We start from the raw sequence: 21,814 nt of genomic DNA, 5'->3' as shown, positions 1-21,814 counted from the left end.
GTTTTGCTTTTGTTCCTTTTAAAATATATACTTAAATATATATTAAAAGCAAGTATTTTGCTATTTCTACCTACAACATTCACTAAATATTTGTGTCATGTTAGTTACTTTAGGGAAGATATAAAAATGATGGTCTGCATTCCTGAGGAAATCATTTCAGAAACAAGTCACAATACACATAAGCCCTAAGAAAGGAAAAGACAGTATAAAGCAACTAGTAAAGTGTTTTGAATAAGTCTTATTAAAGAAAAACATATGCACACACATACACCAAAGTTAAGGAAGATAGTGAAATTCATTTTAATAGGCATGTTCCATATAAACAATTTGTCACAAATTTTGTATTTTAAGAGTCTATAAGAAAAATCACAGTATGCATAGACTAGAAGCAAAATACATCAAACAAAAATATCCTAAAGATATTTAACTTGTCAAAGTTTTGCAATTTTTCCAAATCATTTTAGGGTTTGGGGAAAAATAGTGCATTTTTGCTTTAAAAACAAATGTTCTCTATGTGTTTTTGACTATTATTCCTTCTCATCCAAAAAAAATACTGCCCTACAAATTCCATAGTTTTAAATGGTGTTTGTTTTATATTTACTAAGAAAATGGTTTGCCCATTACCATAAAAACAGAATTAAAAATACATCTGGCTAAGTAAATCCAAAAGAGAACAGTGGATTTTGTTGGGTTTATAGATAATGATATGTATATAAGTGACCATACATTCTTAACCTTTTCCTTGGGTGCAATTTGGAAGTAATATGCCGTTTAATAGCCTACATTGGATATTGTGGTTGCATTCCAAGTGAGTAGCATCACAACAAAATTATCTAATACACACGTGTTGCTTAGGGCTGCAATGTTACCATAGTTACTACCAGATCAAACATCTCAGGAAAGCAGGGCCACTAAGTCTTTCAGTTTACAGAAATTCAGCACTTTTGATAGTTTATGAGCCTTCATTTTTCTTCTTTTGGGGGCTTTTCCAATTGGCATTGTGTTGTTTCTTCATCTTTCTTTTTTACATCTAAAAAATAAATAAATAATTCCGTTCATTTATAGAATATAGTGAAATATGTTTTATACTATAGTGGAATGAAACCATTAGTACTTCCTTTATGCACCCTAATAATTCTCTCCTTGATTAGGAGAGGCTTTGCCCTCAATCTAGGTATGGAAACTATACAAAGAAAAGAAATATGGATAGGTTTGGGAATCAACATTCTCCTAGTTACCTTTCCCTCCTATTCTCCAGAATTATTACATGCGAGGCAGTCTCCTAGGTATTATCACAATCTCCATTTATAGATTAGTCTATTGAAATACAAACAGGTTAAGTAACTTGTTCAGTCACAGAGCTAGTAAGTGACAGAAACACAATTTGGACCGGGTCAAGTGGCTCCATAGCCCAACCCCCTTAATGATCTCCCTATAGTTCATCACACTCTCTCCAGCTTCCTCACAGTTTCTACCTCCTTTGCTCTTAGGAGATGATCTCACTACTTTGCAGAAAAGAAAAAAAAAATCAAAATCTTCAGGTAAAAGCTCCCTTAACCACCAAATTTCTAAAACCCCGTAGTCTGTACTTATTCCTTCTACCCTTCCTCTTATTACAATGGAAAATGTGTTCCTCAGGACTGGTTACATAATTTATTGGAGCCCAGTGCTAAGTGGGAATGTAGCACCCCGTCTTCAAAACATATGGAAAACTTCAAGACAGCAACAGCAAGTGCAAATCTCTTCTGAACCCAGGGCCCTGTGCAACCAACCACACCTCACCGCACAATCCTGGAGCTGGCCTTGGTGCTGCTCAGACTATCCAAGTCTATTCCTTCAAGATCTGGGACCCTCTCCATTTCTGCCTCATCAGCAAGCTGACTCTAACAATCATCTCCCGCCTCCATTTCACCTGACTTTCCCTTTCTCCTGACTCTTCATTTCCTCACATCACCACCAACTTTGAACTAACAAAGGCCTTCTTTTAACTGAAAATTTTCCACATACTATCTTGTCTTTTATCCTTTAAAACGTGTCATCTCTTGAGGTCTCCATTTTAAATGAAAGCTATTAAGTCTCTTCTGCCTCCCTAATACTCTTGCCAAAATCATCACTGGCATCTTTGAAGTTCAATATGATGGATTCTATTCAGTTCTTCAATTTTTATTCAGGAAATATATTATTAAACATGTATAATATACCAAGCAGTGAAAAAAAATATTCCATCTCTCAGGAGACTTCTAGTGAGGGACATGGGGAATAAACAAAATAAGTAAAATGTATGGTATGTGAGGAGTCCTAAGTGCTATGGAGGAGAATAGTCCTAACTGTTATGGAGGAGAAGTGCTATGGAGGAAAATAGGAGTTTTCAAGAAGTCTTGGGGCATGGAGGTTGTGATTTTAGCTAGGGTTAGCTGGGGAGAAGGGCCATGCAAGTAAAGACCTGAAAAGGTAAGGGGTGAGCTATGCCAATGGCAGGAAGAGAGCATTCTAAGCAGAGGGAAAGTTAGAGTCAAAGCTATCAATGTGCAGGAAGGAACTGCAGGCAGGATAATACAGAGAAAAAAGAACAGAATATGGGGTCAGAGGGATACCAAGAGACCAGATCTTTTGGGTGAAAAATGGCAGCTAGCTGAACAAATCTGAAAGTAGAACTGACAATTATTGCTGATAGATTAGATACACAGTTGAGAGAAAGAGGGGAGACAAGGATGATTCCAAGATTTTGACTCTGGCAACTGGAAGTGTGAAACTGCCATTCACCAAGATGGGGAAGAGGCAGGAAGAACAGGTATCAGGGAGAATATCTGGACTCCGCTTTATTATCCATTAAGTTTGAGATCCCTCTTAGATAGCCAAAGCAGGGGTCAAATAGGCAGATGGATTTATGAGTGTGAAGTCAGTGGAGCTTCTAACTGGAGAAAACAAATCCATGAGCTATCAGGAAAATGATATTGTCCCAGTGAAATCGGATAGTATCTCAAGAGGAGGGAATGTTGATAGAGAAAATGTAAAAAACAAAACCAAAAGCAAACAAGCAAACAAGAAACCACTGAGTGCTGGTACCATGTAATTCATTAAGAGATCAGAGAGAGAAAGAAACAACAGCAGGAGAGGAACAGCCAGTGAAGCAGGAAGAAAACCTGGAGAACGGAATGTCCAAGAAGCCAAGAGAAGAAAAGTCTTAAGGGGAAGAAAGGGACGGTGCATCATGACAAAGCTTCCAAGAGATCATGTAGGATGGAAACTAAGAATGGACTGCTGATTTCATCAGACACAATGCTACTTGTAATCTTGAAACAGAGGGGTGGTATGGTGAGGATCAGAGGAACAAAGAGGATTTGGAGGCATGTCCATTCTAAGGGCTTTTTATTGGCTGCTCCTTCTGCAAAGACAGCTCTTACCTCTGATCTTTGGTGCCTGCTTCTTCCTTCAGTTGTGATTCAAAACACATCATTGTCATTCAGATTTCAGTGAGGGCTGTCCTAATTTCTCAATCTAAAACCACAGTAACTCTACCACAACATCCTATTTAATTCTCTGATAGAACGGATACTGTTGACATATATTTATTTGTTTATAACCTAACTCTCCCATTGTAGGTATCATCCAGGACAGCAAGACTTTATGTCTGTCTTATTCACCAATATGCTGCTAGTTTTTAGAATGGTGCTTAGCACTCAGTGGGCACTAAACCGAACAATGGATCAAATGAACAGTGATAGAGGGAGTAAGAAAAGGCCCTTTGTGACATTTACAGCTGCCGCCCTCTGTCACTACTTGCTCATATGTTATCAGGCATCATTGTCCTCCCTATCACAGTTATTAATTTATAAGAGATAGATTAAGACAAAGTGTGAACTGGGCAAATTTCAGACAGGTTAGTTTCATGCAGGATGCAAGATATTTGTGAGCCTAGAATTTTTCCCACCTAAAAATATTTATCAACAACAACAACAACAACAAAAATCAAAGAGGATAGATCTGAGGGAAACCATTTAACCACCTAATAATCCACCTAATAACCCCCTTTCCCTTCCCTCTAAGGGAATGTGACCTTACTTAGAACAATCCTTATTTTCTTTTGCTAATAACTTCCTTGCCTCACCTTCCTTCTTATAAAAACCTTCCATTGTGTACAACTCCTCAGAGCTCCCCTCTACTTGCTGGATAGGATGCTGTCTGATTGATGAATCACTTAATAAAGTCATTAGATCTTCAAATTTACTTAGCTGAAATTTTTGCTCTTTAACAGTATAAAAATAGTAACTATATTGTTTCTGATAATGGTCTCTCTAGCGACGGAAGTAAAATGGTGAAAACTACTCACTCTCCTACAAAGAGTTAACCAGGTAACATCAGTAAGCATTAAGGTTTTGTGTGTATGCAGTTAGGGTACGTAAACTCTAATTAGGCCCATTATACTAATAAGCAACTTAGCTTCTCTCCCTCTCTAGTTGAGGATGGCCCTTCAATAGCAACATATGTTCTAATAACCATATTCCATTTTCAAACTTAAAAGGCTGAGATGATTACACACATTTTTATTTATTTTCTTTCTTTCCAATTTCCCATTTTATAATAGTTTGTGTGTGTGTGTGTGTATATATACTTTTTTTACTATTACTTGTAGTATCTCATAAGAGAAATGCAATGACCTCTGGGAAAAGGTGAGGTGTCCCTGGCCAAACCAAGATTTACTTATTTCATAGGGATCAAACCAGGAACATTTGTAACTTTACCAGGTAGCAAATAATCTACTGAAGCAAAGGACCAAGAGCCCTCTTCTGGGACTTGCATGAATAGTGTAGATATGCACAAACTTCTAGCTTTCTCTTGCCTCATTGCCAGCAAGTGTAAATTTCTGTACACATACTAAAGTCTACCTTGACGTCTAACATGGGGCACAAAGCACAGGTATTTTGGTAACACTTTTTTCTTTAACCTCTACAAATATTTTTAAATAAAAAGACTCCTTTAAAACTTTACTGAGAGTATCATTATATTTATTTCCAGAAGACTAAGCTCTGGAAGCTGTATGAGCTGTATGTAAGCAATGGGGTGAAAGACCCGAGATTTCCCTTCATTAGTTTGACAGCTCCCTTTTTTCCTTAATTCAACTTTTTCCACTGAAGAACAATCACCTTTTATACAAATACTCACCTTAAAGATTTCATCTTTAACTGATAATAAACTTCTTCTTAGATGTGAGAAACAGAAGGACTTGAGAATACTACAGTGAAATAGAACCTTCCAAAGTGGTTTGCCAATGGATGACAGAAGGAAAACTATTTCATTTCTGAGTGTTTCTAGATAAATGTTGTAAGTTTGTTGAGGGGATTATATTTGTTCACCTCTGATTCCCAATTACTAGCACTGTGCATGGCTATACATGTTCAATGAATAAATAAATGTTCAGCTTCCACATACACATCAAGAGACAAAAAGGTAAAACTGTACACTTTCAGAAAGCCTAAAAAATGTACTTAGCCTTAAACAAACACTGAGAGATTTTAGTAGCCACTTATGAAAAAAGGCACAGAAAAAAGAGCACTTATGACTAGTTAAAAGAGAGACTGTTCCAGAGGAAAGGACTAAGAAGAGAGTGCTACTGTTTTGAAGGGAATTTGTGTGTTACCTTCCTCCATGGAGAGGGCCTCCAGTCTGAGGGGCAACTCCGAGATTCCACCTGTCCCCACTGAGCCCTGGATGTCTGGCACCGCATTCCGGCGGCCTGTCCTTGCTGAAGATGCAAAATTGTTGACCACAGGCTCCACATCAGTCATTTTCGATGAATCTGTCCTCATAGCAACATCTACAAATAGAATGTGCACATGAAGAAGAGGATGAGCCTATTTTGAGGTAAATGTTCACAGTGGTGGTTGAAAGGCATGGCTAGATCAAAATCACAACAGGCTTGAGAATCTACTCATTGATCACACCCTGCATCTACGTCTACTGTTATGGTCCTGAAGCTTCCATTTGCACATTAGCACATTCGCTGAATAGAGAAGGAAGTTCTCAGTGTGAGCCAGGTTGCTATAAATAAACCCTGAGCCGAATAAGCCACTTGGATGCTTTAGGGTGCAGTAATCTCTGGCTTTTGTTCTGTTTTTCTGTGGATGGATCTGCCAAACTAGGGCTTGGAAGGAAATGAAAACTGACTTGCTTGGCCACTCCTATAGAGACCCTGCCTGCCAGTTTTTGTTTGTGGTGCTTGTTCAGGCTGAAACTAAATTACTATAATTTGTATGGATCAAACAAAACACACTATGCTCCTACTCTTTAGATATGAGAAGTTCCACTTTATCTCAAAGGCATTTTTCCCCTAGTGACAGCTGTGTATTTCTGCCTGTTCTAGTCAAAGACCTAATTTTCAACAGCCTCATATTCATGTTTAGGAGAGTAGAATCTGTATTACCTCTCTTGCATTTAAGTGGAAATGGTAATTACTCGTGCTTTCCTAAGCATCCTTTATCTTTCTAATAATTGTACCCATGAAAGAATTCTTAGGAAATCATTTACTGTACAGGGAGGGAAGGAGGTAGCAGATTCTGTTTATTCTAAAACTAACCCTCTTTCATATGATGTTTTCTAATGAATCTTTCCTAAGAAGTCAACACTGAATAGTATCTCAAAAGCAACAGAAGCAGCAGCAAGCATTTATTGAGAACCTATTAAGTACTAGGCTCTCAGTTGGGCACTGAGAACACAAAGGAATAACATACTTTCCTCTTTTTAGGGGACTTGCACTCTCAAAGGGACTTTGCACCCTCTTTCTCCTCTTTGATGCATTGGTATACATGCATACCACAGAATATGCTGAGTATCAACCAAGGGATGGAGATAATCATCCTTTGAATCAATTAGACTTCTGTTTAGTATTTGCCAACTGTCTGGCATTGACAGACAACATAGATTAATATAAAAAGCACTGAACTATTAGTCAAAAAGAACTTCACTCCATTATAGGCTTGCAGGTGATATTGGCTAATTCATTTCATTTTGGAGTCATGGTTCCTCCCCTACATAATTGATATAAAAAAAATTAGCCTAACTGATACACAGGATTTTTGTTAAGAACTAATGAGATAAAGGATATAGAAACTCTTGATAATTCTAAAATTATGTCTGGTTATTGGCACCATTGTTCACATCTCACAAAGTTTTATTCACTCCACTGCCCTTCTATGTATCCTTTTAATCCTACAAAGAAACATCTTCCTACTGGAGACCTCTTGAATTTCCTAAGAGGGAAACCAGAATGTATGCAATGCAGCATAAACATTTTCATATCTATTGTCTCATTTTAAGTCTCCCAATAATCCTTTGACATAGTAAGGAATAACCCTCACTCACTACGTGGATGTGAAAACTGTGGATGTGATTTATTTAAAGTCACAAAGCTGCTCATGTAGCACCCAAGAATGCAAATCCAGTTTCAGTTCACTCTGAAGGCAAGATGACATGGATCGCCACAAAATTATCTTTCCAAATCTCTGTGACATGCAGACAGTCATACAATAGCTACTTTTGATTCTGCCCTTGATTACTTTTTAAATAGGGAAAATATCATATATATAAATACACATATATATACATACACACATACTTACATATGTGTGTGTGTGAGAGAGAGAGAGAGAGAGGGAGGGAGGGAGGGAGGGAGAGGGACAGATTCCTCATCTTTTCATAGGTGTTCCTTTCTGGCTTTGAATGGTTATCTTGTGAGACCCCCACCCCCCACCCCTCCATGTTACATGAATGTCAATTATAGATCTCTTCTCTAGAGCTTGTGAGAAGTGTCTCACACCAAGTTTGGAAAAAGACCCTGTTTGCCAGCTTCCACTCTGTCTTCAGCCAATTAACAGCACATCGAAAGCCATGGCCACGATCAAGGGTGTATTTCTGTGGAGCATCGTCCTGTGTCACACAAACAAGTTAGCTATGCTAAGTTTGGAGGAGCAGCTCTGAACACCTTGATCATTACTGGCCTGATAGTCCAAAATCTTAAAGTTAAAGATAACAACACATATAAAAATATTAAGATATGCTACTTAAAATACTTAAATACGATATATTTTATGTTAAATGAAGTGAGTGAACTTCTTTAGTAAGACAGTCTATGTTAAAGACCTATTGAATTAGAATTTGTATATTGAAAAAGAATTTCTAAAAGGTGAACTTCCATCAACATGAAGAAATTCTAGGCTCTGGGTTTATTTCAAGGTTTCCTTGCTTTTGGCTGCTATTTTGCTTTTGCCTTTATATTATTATTTCAGACACAGGCTTTCTGAATTAGTCCTTTTTTGTCGGTTAGTGTTAGAAAACAAGATCAAAAAACTATCTAAAAGTCTGTCAAGATTTTACTCATTAACTACCATTTTAAGGCAAAAACCAGAACTGGATGTGTAGGAAAACCAGACAACAATAGGCTGCTTTACCCCAGAGCTTTACTTGGTCATTTCCCAGCTCTCCCTCTTCCTACTACCATCTTCCTTTCAGAGCCGGCCTCCGACGCTGATGCTGAGTGACCAGGATGTCATCCTCCAGCACAAAACAGACAGTTCACCCAGCCTGGACCCACAGGACTGCAGGGAGACGTAGCTTTCTACAGTGAAGAGTCATCTCATCTTCCTGACAGAAGGTGTCAGTGACTTAGAGACTGCTGGCTGGAAGGAACATTTGGATCCACAGTGTGATTCTCAACTGGGCTCTTTTAATTCTCTAGCAAAGACATTGCCTGCAGCATTGGAAATAACCTGAAAGTCCCTAAGGGAAGAACGGCTGAATAAACTATGTATATAATATTATGGAACATTATACAGTGATTAGAAAGAATGTGCTAAATCCAGTTAGATCCACCTATGGAGATGCATCCATGACACTGTAAAATAAAGCAAAATTCAAAAGTAATATTTACAGTGTGTGGGGGAAAAGTAATGAATATAATATGATCTCAATTTCATAAAAAGAATAAAAAATGCTAGTGGGGAGTGTAAGAGAGAACAAGGAGAATATTAATCATTTTTTGGTACTTCCTTACATACAAAAACTTGTACAATGAGCATAGATTATTGTTGTGATTTAAAATAAATGAAACACATTCACCTGGAAAAATTATAAATATACAGATATTCTAGCACAGAAAGGTGCTAAAAGTGATATTTTGATAATTTAACCAAAAATAGTGTATCTTGAAGTGTAAGCCTCTTCCTGTACCAAACAGCCATCTTACCTGTCTGTTGTTATTGTCCTCTGCAACACTGATTACATATGCCTGATTTTTCTTTTAGAGGGATGATTATATATATAGTAAAAGAAGATTTCAAAATGGAGCAAGTAAGCAAGCTTGGCTAAGAAAGTTTCTTTTAAAGTAGGGCCAGGATGGGGTGCTGGGTGGCTCAGTCACTTGACCATCCAACTCTTGATTTTGGCTCAGTTCATGATCTCATGATTAGTGAGTTTGAGCCCCAAGTCAGGCTCCGTGTGGAGCCTGCTTGGGATCCTCTCTCTCTTTCCTTCTCCCTCTGCCCCTCCTCCACTTGCATCATCTTTCTCTCTCTCCCTCTCTCTCAAATAAATTAAAAAAAAATTTTTTTTAAATACAGCCAGTAAGCCATAAGGGAGGAGGAATTTATGCACGTCCTCAGCAGAGGAACTATGAACTTTTTGAACTTTGAAGCTATCCGCAAGCCCTCAGCCTAGACTGAACTTCCCCCCCTCACCCCCCTCACAATTGGATCTTCCGTGGTCTTCACTTCTAAAGGAGCCAGTTGGGTTTAACAAGCTTCAACCATGTATTTGCATACACAACCAATCCCAGTTAACCTAATTTCAATTCCTGTTTTGCAGAGGATCTAAATGAAAACTACATTCCTAACCTTCTACCTTTATATAACCTTGCCCCACTCTTTGTCTTCCTTGGAACACAATTTGGGTTTCTATCTCAATCTGTGGCTCCCAAACTGCAATTCTAACTGCCCACATAAATGTCTGTTTTAATTTTCAGTTAATTCTTTCTTTTTCAACATTGTATATAAAGTAGAGACAACTGGTCTCTTCAAATGCTTTGTGATGTTTAAAAAATATATAACCTATAGAAAGATGAGGAAACACTACTAATAAACACGGAAGAGAGATTAACTTCCAAGTTCTTTTAAATTTCTGGGTTTATGCTTTGCATTCTGTGTGTGTTGTGTCTCTCTCTCTTTGCCCCTCCCCCACTCGTGCTTTGTCTCTCTCTCAAAAATAAACATTAAAAATAATTTTTAAAAAATGTCCAGGCTTGAAAAGCTAATTATGTGTATGTTTTCTAACTAAGGCAACAACTCTTCCTCTTTTTCTTCTACAGAATTAGTAGAGGAATCTGGAAGAGTGCTGCTTTGTCAGCTGTGAGTGCTTACAGAGCTGAACCCATTTGCACATTTGAAGATTTCCCAGAAGTCCTTGAATGCCCCCAGCATGCATCTCTGTTGAAAATACACAATTTTCAGGATGCCTGACCAAAAGACCATTAAACAGTCATAGATACACACACATGCCAACATCTCTGCAGTCTCCACAATATTGAAAATTCAACACCAGCACAACTGAAGAGAACAAAGATGTCCAAGTTAAATGAAGCATATACAAAATTTTGATGTATATACAAAACCACTAGCCAGCTCCCAATGGGCTTAGAAGAGCCTGCTAAGAACAGAATGTATGTTACAAGCGTAATAATAAACAAAAAAGGAACACCTGGGTGGCTCAGTCAGTTAAGTGTCTGACTCTTGGTTTTGGCTTAAGTCATGATCTCACAGTTCGTGGGTGTGAGCTCCGTGTTGGGCTCTGCTCTGAGAGTGCAGAGCCTGCTTGGGCTTCTCTCTCTCCTTCTCTCCCCTCCTCTGCTTTCTCTCTGTCCCTTTCTCTCAAAATAAATAAATGTAAAAACACTTTTTTTTAAAGTTTCTATAAACAGGAGCACCTGGGTAGTTCAGTCGGTTGAGCATCTGACTTCAGCTCAGGTCATGATCTCACAGTTCATGAGTTTGAACCCTGCATCGGGCTTGCTGCTGTCAGTACAGAGCCTGCTTCTGATCCTCTGTCCCCCTCTCTTTCTGTCCCTCCCTCACTTGTGCTCTCTCTCCCGCTCTCTCTCAAAAATAAATAAATAAACAAACATTTAAAGAAAAGATTCTATAAACAAAAGTTTTTGCAACTTCTTTCTCTCCCAACTGAGATGATCTACCCTCTTAACTCACACTCATTCTTTTCCTTAAGCTTCCTTACTTGAAGCCAAGACTGCAAGGTCATTACCTTTTTTCTAATCTCTGGATCCATATCATCACTCACTTCATCTCCCACAGTGAAACTACTACTCATTCTGCATGTAAGACTTGAAATAAACTTCTCACACACTAAATGAGTTCTCTGGGAGAAATGAGTTCTCTGGGAGTATGAGTCAGGGTATCTCAAAAAACACTTAAAGTAACAAGGAAGAACATGTACTTTGGAAAGTCACTGTTTTTCCTGGTCAAAAGAGAGGATGAAATAAAGAGAGACATACACTGTTCTCAGTTGATTAGCAAATTCCTCATCTGGCTCTCTCCAGCTTTCAGTATCTTAATACCTTACGCTAGGTTTCTTCAGTTCTCTGCCTACAGCTATTATTTTGCAAGATTTTATTTTGGAACATAAACACTTCTTCCAAATGAGGTGAGAGAACTGTAACAATTGCATCTCAATGTGGACCAACAAAAACCGCTTCCACTAAATTATTAAGTGGCCCTGTGCTAGGCCCCCACACTACAAAGAGGAACCCCCAGAATGGTGAGGTCAAACATATTCTGATCTTTTCAGTACCTTTCTTGACCTCAAATCCTACTCTTTGGAAATAAAGCAAAAGTATCCACCTCGAAAAATGAGAATCCTACCACATCTATTTACCTAAGTATCAAGACAATTTTAGGGTAAATAGAGCTTACATGAAATGTATACCTGTATAAAAATTATGTTTTTAACTTAGAGATCTTTCTTTTTTGTTTTTTTAATTTCTCTACATTTGGAGTTTCTGTGCCTCAAGTCTAAGCCAGAGGAAATTCTACCTCTTGTCTATTGACACATATTGTTTCTCATACTTAGATTCTTGCCTGATAATGATATAAACAGACCCTTCAACATATATTGGTAGATGCATGAAAGCTATTTTTACCATGCATAATTTTTGACAACTTAGACCTATAAAATTCTAAATATAAAGCCATATTGATTTTTCTATAATCTCCTAGGTAAAGTAATGAACAAATCTGAATACCTTTCTGGCACAATGACATTGTTAAACTAAGATAGGGTCATTTAGGACAATAATATGGACTGATGTGGATAAAGATAAAAAAAAATAACTGCAATAACCACGCAACACCCTTCAGTGCAAGGGTCACATTTAACTGGTCATTCTACTCTAGAAAAAACTTACCCCAAACGTACCCTCCATTAAAGACTCTATGGAGTTAGTTTGCCATAGGTCTACTCCTACCCTGGCAGCTTCCCCAAAGGACCTGTAAACTTAAGTGATGCGGACCCAGACACTGAAGTGATGCGTTAACATCATTAACATTAACAACATTAACATTAACACAGCCAGTTTGTGTCAAAGTCTCTTCTAAGTTCAGACAGTACTGTTTCTGTTTCTTTGAAACAGACATCCCTAATTATTAGTACATTATCTTGGGTTGCGTGTGCATGGGCGCGTGCGTGGGTGGGTGCTTGCGTGCGTGCATGCGTGTGTGTATGTTATGCCTGATAGGTGGTATCCAGGACACGCAATGATATTTTCAGTTCTCCTTTAGGTGAATGTAATTCTAAATGGTTATAACCTGTAGCAGAGCATCCCTCCTATCTTACATCTTACATAGTTTTGACCTTTTGCTTCTCACCTTTTTATTTCTATCTTCCTGAGAGATTAGAATTGAGAGCACTTAGCTTGAATTACAAGGAACCATTTTCATTTTTTCCCTCACTTTACCTGAAACCCTGCCTGTATTCCTCCATTCTCATTTACTTTTCACATTTTCCTTTCCAACTGAGGGACTCAAATACCAGTGTGTTCTTACTTCATTAAGGTGGCAGAGCCTACTTAAGAAAGTATTTGGATTCTATTCAAAAGTACTTATTTAACACTGACTCTGTTCAAAGCACTGTGCTAGTAACTGGGATTTGCCACAGTAAGTAAGGACTTCCCCTGCTTCAGCTGGAGACCTGGAGAGGCTCAGTGCCAGGCAGCTCCCCCAAATGCACAGAGGAGGTAGTGGTTAGTTCCAAAAGAGAAGATGGGGTAAGAATGCACCGAGTGGGGTCCCAGAGAAAGGGCTAGAAAATTCTAATGAGAGACTGCTCCCAGATCATCCACTTCTCATCTTTGCCTTTTTCCAATTATTTTTGGACACAAAGTCTTCCTAGATTTCAATAAAGGCACAAAGATTCTTCAAGCTGAATTTGCACTACCAAGAAAATGAAATAATTTTGAGGATTATATGGTTTGCTTGCACCAGTCCCATCTCAGAGTGAACACAAGCTGTCTGTGCAGGGGGGTTTTAAACGCAAGTCCTAAGAAGTCAGTTCCTTTTTTAATGAGACAGTGGTTTTAAACTGTCAAGTGACTTTTGATGACATCAGTAGGAAGGAGAAAAAGGGAAGTTAATCTGACCAACATGGTCACAGTAGAAATGTCTTTGTATCCTTCTGCCTAGTATGTGGACTGGCACACAGTTGCCTATAAAATTCAATAAATATTTAATTCATAGCTGATACCTATAAATTATGGGCAGGCAAACACAGCCAGTGAAGGTGCTTTTAACTACTAATATTCTTAATAAAGCCTGAAAATTCATTTAATCAAATATTAAAATGAATTATATTACATTAAAAATAAAGTAGCTTTGTGGGCAGGACGTAGACTAGTGGTAAATACAATGCCTTGCAGGTGTGGGTAACATCAATTGTCATATGCAGAGCAGGAGTTAATGTAAAAACTCTATGGAATCACCCTCACCCACGGCATCTAAATAGTTATAGTTTTCAGACATTGGCTCTCTCAGAGGATTCATAAACCTTAAACTGTGAACCGACTGCCCAACCTAAAGTCAGTTACACACAATTAATCAGCTTTCCCTTGTGCAAATATGCAATCCTCTAACACTTTAAAATGTTCTTTTTATTTTGACAGGGAACGAGTGTGAATGAGGGAGAGGCAGAAAGAGAGGGAGAGAGAGAATCCCAAGCAGGTTCCACACTGTCCGTGCAGAGCCAGATGCAGGGCTCAATCCCACAAACCGTAAGATCATGACCTGAGCCAAAATCAAGAGTCAGATGCTTAACCAACGCCCCTCTAACACTTTAAATAGACAAGATCCTGTATTTTTAAAGTGTTCAACTAATTCTCTTTTACCATTTTCATTCTCAATAAGGTGGAAAATAAAACCCTTTATCCTCTGGATTTATTTTCTTTGCCTATGATTATTATTGAGAGTGATACATCTATGACAAAAATAGTTCCATAATTATTCTTCCAATGTAGAAGTAATCTAAAGCAATAGCTTAAGAATGGACACTTTAAACTGCATACTTTTATTTCATAAAACTTTTATAACTTATATACGCTTGTCTTCAAAAGGAAAAATGCAGTGATACAAAAGAACTATTTTTACCAACATACAAAAATTTATATATGTAAATGTGTACCATATCCATCAAAGCCATTACTGTAGGAAGCTACATATGTATTCCACCTCTGAAAATATTTTTATGACTCCATCAGTGTAATCCACTTTATACTCATATTTAATATAGTGGCAGAATAATACTATGCTTAAAATATAACATTATTTTTATAGTGAACTGTTTTTAATTAAAAGCTATCCCAATTGATCACCTATTTCTTGATACTACCATGACTTCAGGTTGTTGTTTTTTTAATGTTTATTTATGTTTGAACGAGAGAAAGATAAGAGTGTGAGCAGGGGAGAGGCAGAGAGCGAGGGAGACACAGAATCCGAAGCAGGCTCCAGGCTCTGAACTGTCAGTACAGAGCCTGATGCGGGACTCGAACTCACAATGAGATCATTACCTGAGCCGAAGTCTGACGCTTAACCAACTGAGCTATCCAGGCACCCCAATTTCAGATTTTTTTCTAAGCCTCCTTAAGTAATTTAGATTACCATATATTTGGAAGAATTCTGTTTCAAGTGAAGATTTGAAAGCAGAGCTTTGAGCAATGTTAGAATTACTGAACTACCTTAGCAAGCCCTTAGGATGACTGCTCTTAAATTAGTCCTCATATTTGTTCAGCAGTCCCAACAGAGCAATGGAAAGTTTGGTCACCTAAATGTGAGCATGTAGTTGAATCCTGCATTGCCATCTAATAAACTTGCGACTTCCCACAAGGCATTTAACTTCTCTATTAATTAAGTTTCCACATTTATCAAAAGTAGAATTAAAATTACCTATTTTACTACTTTGGAACCCAACAAATTAATTGATATAAATGTGCTTGGTTAACAACTACACAAATGAAATTTGTTTAGAAATCAGTCACATTAATTTATGGGCACTATAATAGATTATCATAATAAACACTGATTATCCTGTTAAAGTCTGCTTTCGATTTGGCTCTAGAGACAGCCTCTGACATTGTGAGTTATAAAGACAAGAAAAAATTAACCCAAAGATATTTCCAGAAACTTGGTGTTTAGGGGAAAAAAGAGCATAAAAAGTTTACAGTCTGGCTTCCAAATCCCCCCACACAAACATCTCAAAGTTGGCTACCTCTCTTAGGTAGCCACCTGTGACAGAAGACTGAATCTTCCTTACACCCTTCATCATGGTTTCTCCCTAAGGGAAAAAGTTTCAGCAACAAAACACGTTTAAGTGTTTCATTAAAGTTAAAATGGGATTGAAATTGTCACTTTCTTCTTGATACCTGAAAAACAATTCTTAATCTGAGTATTAACATAATGACATAATATGGTGAGGAATTAGAAGGGTCACAAAACACCTGAGAGAACTCTGCTTTCTCAGTAAGGCTCACCACCCCACTTAAAACAATGTCTTCTTCCTGTAGCTCTGGACCTTCCTTCCTTAACCTGTTCTACTGTACCTTAGCACTGAGTAGCTTTGACACATATTCTAACAGTAGGATTGCACTACTATTTACTGTCTATCTCCCTCTACTAGAATATAAGCTCTACAAAGGCATAAGTTTTTGTAGGCTGTTTCACTGATGTATCCATAGCACTAAGTCATGCCTGGCACTCACTCAGTAGGTACTCTAATAGAGTTTGTTTACTGAATGAAACAATTATCTTTCCACTTCTCTTTTTCAAAATGAATTTTTTTCTTTTTGCATATGAAAGTAACACATGCTCACTGTCAGAAAAAAGTGACAATTCTTCTGGAAGAAGAAAAAACAAATTGCCTTTTATCCCATTATCCAATGACAGCACTATTATAATTCTGGTGCATATCCTTCCAGTATTTTCTCCGTGCTCACATAGACAGATGCACATAAATATCTTATATACCTATATTTTAAAGCTGAATTGTATTTATTTGATATCATTTTATTATATCTTTTAAAAATCATTTTATCTTATCTTTTAATATATAATTGTTTTCAGGCCAACATAATTCTAAATTTTTAATGAAAGTTGGAAAGAAAAAATTTCCTAGAAAGCTAACATTTCAGGGCTTATACCAACCATGTAAAATAGGCAAAGCCAAAAGCCCAAACACAATCCCAAAAGTAAAGAACATAACTAAGGACTGAAATCATTCACAAACCTTTCCTTTTTTTAAATTTTTAAATTTTTTTTATTTTTTAATGCTTATTTATTTTTGAGAGAGAGACAGAGAAAGAGAGACAGAGCATGAGTGGGGGAGGTGCAGAGAGAGAGAGAGAGAGAGAGAGACAGAATCCGAAGCAGGCTCCAGGCTCTGAGCTGTCAGCACAGAGCCCGATGCAGGGCTTAGACTCACAAACCACAAGATCATGACCTGAGCCCAAGTCAGATGCTTAACCAACTGAGGCACCCAGATGCCCCCACAAACCTTTTCTTAACTAAATTGGATGAAGTTGATTTATAAGCAAGATGCTTTTTTAAACTCACATAACTTTAAAAGTTCCAGGGATGTCTGTTTTTTCTATTGCATCAATGTATAAAAAATTTGGGGGGATGTCTCTTAGTTCCTTTTTGAATAGATTTAATTTTCTTTTTTTTTTCCTAGCTGAGAAAAAAGGAGAAATAATTCAGCCTTTTCAAGCTCTGGTTTGTTTTCTAAGTTCTCGTCAGTACTTTATTTTTCTTTGCAGAAGAAATCATTTTAGTGTTTCATCAAGCACAGAATTCAATCAAAATCACAGTAGCAAAAAATTTTTAAGTTGTTTTGAGGATTTTTTGGGTCATACAGGCAAAAAAATAAAAATTCCCAATCAAATAGAAATAACTTCAGAAAGAAAAGTCATACCGTTGAAATATTTTTGTTCATCAAATTATGTATACTGATGTTTGTCTACAATTAAGTTAATAGAAGTAAAATTATTTATATGGATGCATTTAACTTTTATAAAACTCTTTTGTAAAAATAATAAATTCTGTTACTATTTAATATTACATTAAATATATTATTATATTTATATATTTATATTTATATTTATACACTTATAAATTTATATATTATATAAACTATATATATAAATTTTATATATATAAATTTTTATAATATATATTATATTCATATAAATTTTTAATATAATAATTATATATTATATAATTATTATAAACTAATATTAATTCTGTTACTCTTTAATATTATATAAACTCAGTAGAAAAAATGAATCTTCATAAAATAATATCTGGAATATATTCAACAGACATAATAAACAATTCAAAACTAATTGCACATAATGCAATCCAAAATGCAATTCAAAATTCAAAAATAATTGCACATAATGAAGGTTTTCATTATGTGCAAAAAGGCATAAACATGTTGTGAACACACAGTTTTAAATCACTTGAGTGAGATTCAGTGCATGTGATTCTGTATGATGGGATAGTCATTACTATCTTCATTTTAAAGGTGAGAACACAGAGGGCCATAAAATGAAATGGTCTGGCTAAAGCAACGGAGCTAGCAAGTGGCAGAGGCGAGACAGAACCCATTTCACCTGACACCTCAAACGTTGCTCCTTCGGTTACACCTCACCAAATATTTGTTGAACAGAGACTCGGTCTTCATTAAACCAATTGTTTCTAAGCATCTACTATATCCTTCATTCAGTGTGAGATTCTAGAGAAATGGTGTCAAATAAGATGAAACACTGTGATTAACAGAGTGGGGATGCACACAAAAAAACATAATATGTGGTCTTTACTCTGAAAGATTGTATAACCTAATTGTACAGATGAAATACATGCACATTAAAGAGAATGTAAAAACAGAAGCCAATGTATGATATATTCAAATACGTAGTATAAATGCAAAATGTTATAGAAATATAAAAGGGAGGAGCGCCTGGGTGGCTCAGTTGGTTAAGCATCCAACTCTTGGTTTCAGTTTAGGTTCATGATCTCATGGTTTGTGGGATCAACCCCCTGCGTCGAGCCCTTTGCTGACAGCGTGGAAACTGCTTGGGATTCTCTCCCTCTCCCTCTCTCTTTGCCCCACGCCCGATCACACTGTCTCTGTCTCTCTCATTATAAACCTAAAAAAAAAAAAAAAAAAATATATATATATATATATATATATATATATATGGGAAATGGTTATTGAACTTGGGGGTAATTAAGAAAAACTTCACAGAAGCTGTAGAACACATTGGGCCCTAATATTGGGGAGGGATTCATACAGATAAAAAAGACATGAAAAGGCTTACCAAGCCAGGGAAATATCTTAAGCTAAATCATGAAGTGAGTGTCAAAGGCAACATCCAATTAAAGGAAAAGGAAACATCTGGATTTCATGGAATGTTAAGCCATATAGAGTTGGAAAAATAAGTTAGAGCATAGTCATCACTAGAACCAAAATTGCAAAGAGAATGAATGCCATTAAAGGGCAGATTAAAGGGAGATGGTAACAATTGTAAACATTTATGTACCAAATGTGAGAGCACCCAAATATATAAATCAATTAATCACAAACATAGAGAAACTCACTAATAATAATACCATAATAGTAGGAGACTTCAACACCCCACTCACAACAATGGACAGATCATCTAATCAAAAAATCAACAAGGAAACATTGGCTTTGAATGACACATTGGACCAGATGGACTTAACAGATATATTCAGAACATTTCATCCTAAAGCAGCACAATATACATTCTTCTCCAGTGCACATGGAACGTTCTCCAGAATAGACCATATACTCAGACACAAAACAGCCCTAAGTAAGTTCAAAAAATTCGAGATCATACCGTGCATATTTTCAGACCACAATGCTATGAAACTCGAAATCAACCACAAAAAAAATTTGGAAAGGTAACAAATACTTGAGACTGAAGAACATCCTACTAAAGAATGAATGGGCTAACCAAGCAGTTAAAGAAGAAATTAAAAAGTATATGGAAGTCAATGAAAATGATAGCACCACAACCCAAAACCTCTGGGACGCAGCAAAGGTGGTCATAAGAGAAAAGTATATAGCAATCCAGGCCTTCCTAAAGAAGGAAGAAAGATCTCAGAGACACAACCTAACCTTACACCTTAAGGAGCTGGAAAAAGAACAGCAAATAAAACCCAAAAACATCAGAAGACAGGAAATAATAAAGATTAGAGCAGAAATTAATGCTGTAGAAACCAAAAAAACAGTAGAACAGATCAATGAAACCAGAAGCTGGTTCCTTGAAAGAATCAACAAACTTGATAAACCACTAGCCAGTTTGATCAAGAAGAAAAAGGAAAGGACCCAAGTAAATAAAATCAAGAATGAAAGAGGAGAAATCACAATGAACACAGCAGAAATAAAAACAATAACAAGAGAATATTATGAGCAATTATATGCCAATAAAATGGGCAATCTGGAAGAAATGGACAAATTCCTAGAGACATATACACTACCAAAACTGAAACAGGAAGAAATAGAATATTTGAACAGACCCATAACCAGTAAGGAAATCGAATTAGTAATCAAAAATCTGCCAAAAAACAAGAGTCCAGGGCCAGATGGCTTTCCAGGGGAATTCTACCAAACATTTAAGGAAGAGTTAACACCTATTCTCTTGAAACTGTTCCAAAAAATAAAAATGGAAGGCAAACTTCCAAACTCTTTCTATGAAGCCAGCATTACCTTGATTCCAAAACCAGACAGAGACCCCACTAAAAAGGAGAACTATAGACCAATTTCCCTGATGAACATGGATGCAAAAATCCTCAACAAGATATTAGCCAACTGGCTCCAACAATACATTAAAAAAGTATTCACCACGACCAAGTGGGATTTATACCTGGGATGCAGGGCTGGTTCAATATCCACAAAACAATCAATGTGATTCATCACATCAATAAAAGAAGGGACAAGAACCATATGATCCTCTCAATAGATGCAGAGAAAGCATTTGACAAGATACAGCATCCTTTCTTGATAAAAAACCCTCAAGAAAGTAGGGATAGAAGGATCATACCTCGAGATCATAAAAGCCATATACTAGTGACTCAACGCTAATATCGTCCTCAATGGGGAAAAACTGACAGCTTTCCCCCTAAGGTCAGGAACAAGACAGGTATGTTCACCACTGTTATTCAACATAGTATTGGAGGTCTTAGCCTCTGCAATCAGACAACACAAAAAAATAAAAGGCATCCAAATCGGCCAGGAGAAGGTCAAACTTTCACTCTTCCCAGATGACATGATACTCTATATGGAAAACCCAAAAGATTCCACCAAAAAACTGCTAGAACTGATTCATGAATTCATCAAAGTTGCAGGATATAAAATCAACACACAGAAATTGGTTGCATTCCTATACACCAACAATGAAGGGACAGAAAGAGAAATCAAGGAATCGATCCCATTTACAGTTGCACCAAAAACCATCAAATACCTAGGAATAAATCTAACCAAAGAGGTGAAAAATCTATACGCTGAAAACTATAGAAGCTTATGAAAGAAACTGAAGACACAAAGAAATGGAAAAAGATTCTATGCTTCTGGATAGGAAGAACAAATATTGTTAAAATGTTGATACTACCCAAAGCAATCTACATATTCAAAGAGATCCCTATCAAAGTAACACCAGCATTCTTCACAAAGCTAGAACAAATAATTTGTATGGAACCAGAAAAGACCCAGAATAGCCAAAGGAATCTTGAAAAAGAAAACCAAAGCAGGAGGCATTACAATCCCGGATTTCAAGATGTGTTACAAAGCTGTAACCATCAAGACCGTATGGTACTGGCACAAGAATAGACACTCAGATCAATGGAACAGAATAGAGAACCCAGAAATGGACCCACAAATGTATGGGCAACTAATCTTTGACAAAGTAGGAAAGAATATCCAATGGAATAAAGACAATCTCTTCAGCAAGTGGTGCTGGGAAAACTGGACAGCGACATGCAGAAGAATGAACCTGGACCACTTTCTTACACCATACACAAAAATAAACTCAAAGTGGATCAAAGACCTCAATGTAAGACAGGAAGCTATCAAAATCCTTGAGGAGAAAGCAGGCAAAAACCTCTTTGATCTTGCCCGCAGCAATTTCTTGCTGAATACATCTCTGGAGGCAAGGGAAACAAAAGCAAAAATGAACTACTGGGACCTCATCAAAATA

The 21,814-nt window shown here is 36.9% G+C and overlaps 1 protein-coding gene across 10 annotated transcripts in view; it reads right to left on the bottom strand.

Moving 5' to 3' along the window:
• Nucleotides 1-747: 747 nt before the first annotated feature.
• The window catches only part of PKIB (cAMP-dependent protein kinase inhibitor beta), a 169,505-nt gene continuing 148,438 nt past the window's right edge, over nucleotides 748-21,814 (bottom strand). For all 10 annotated transcript variants that reach the window (XM_042987103.1, XM_042987101.1, XM_042987105.1 and 7 more), the window contains 2 exons: nucleotides 5,639-5,815; nucleotides 748-1,030 (listed from right to left, as the gene is read on the bottom strand). In XM_042987103.1, the coding sequence (XP_042843037.1) occupies nucleotides 963-1,030; nucleotides 5,639-5,815 (245 nt within the window). In that variant the 3' untranslated portion in view covers nucleotides 748-962. The remainder of the gene's footprint in view (nucleotides 1,031-5,638; nucleotides 5,816-21,814) is intronic.

Source organism: Panthera tigris, chromosome B2, assembly GCF_018350195.1.
Source record: "Panthera tigris isolate Pti1 chromosome B2, P.tigris_Pti1_mat1.1, whole genome shotgun sequence".
Classification (NCBI taxonomy): Eukaryota; Metazoa; Chordata; class Mammalia; order Carnivora; family Felidae; genus Panthera; species Panthera tigris.
This window is presented reverse-complemented; position numbering and strand designations above follow the sequence as displayed.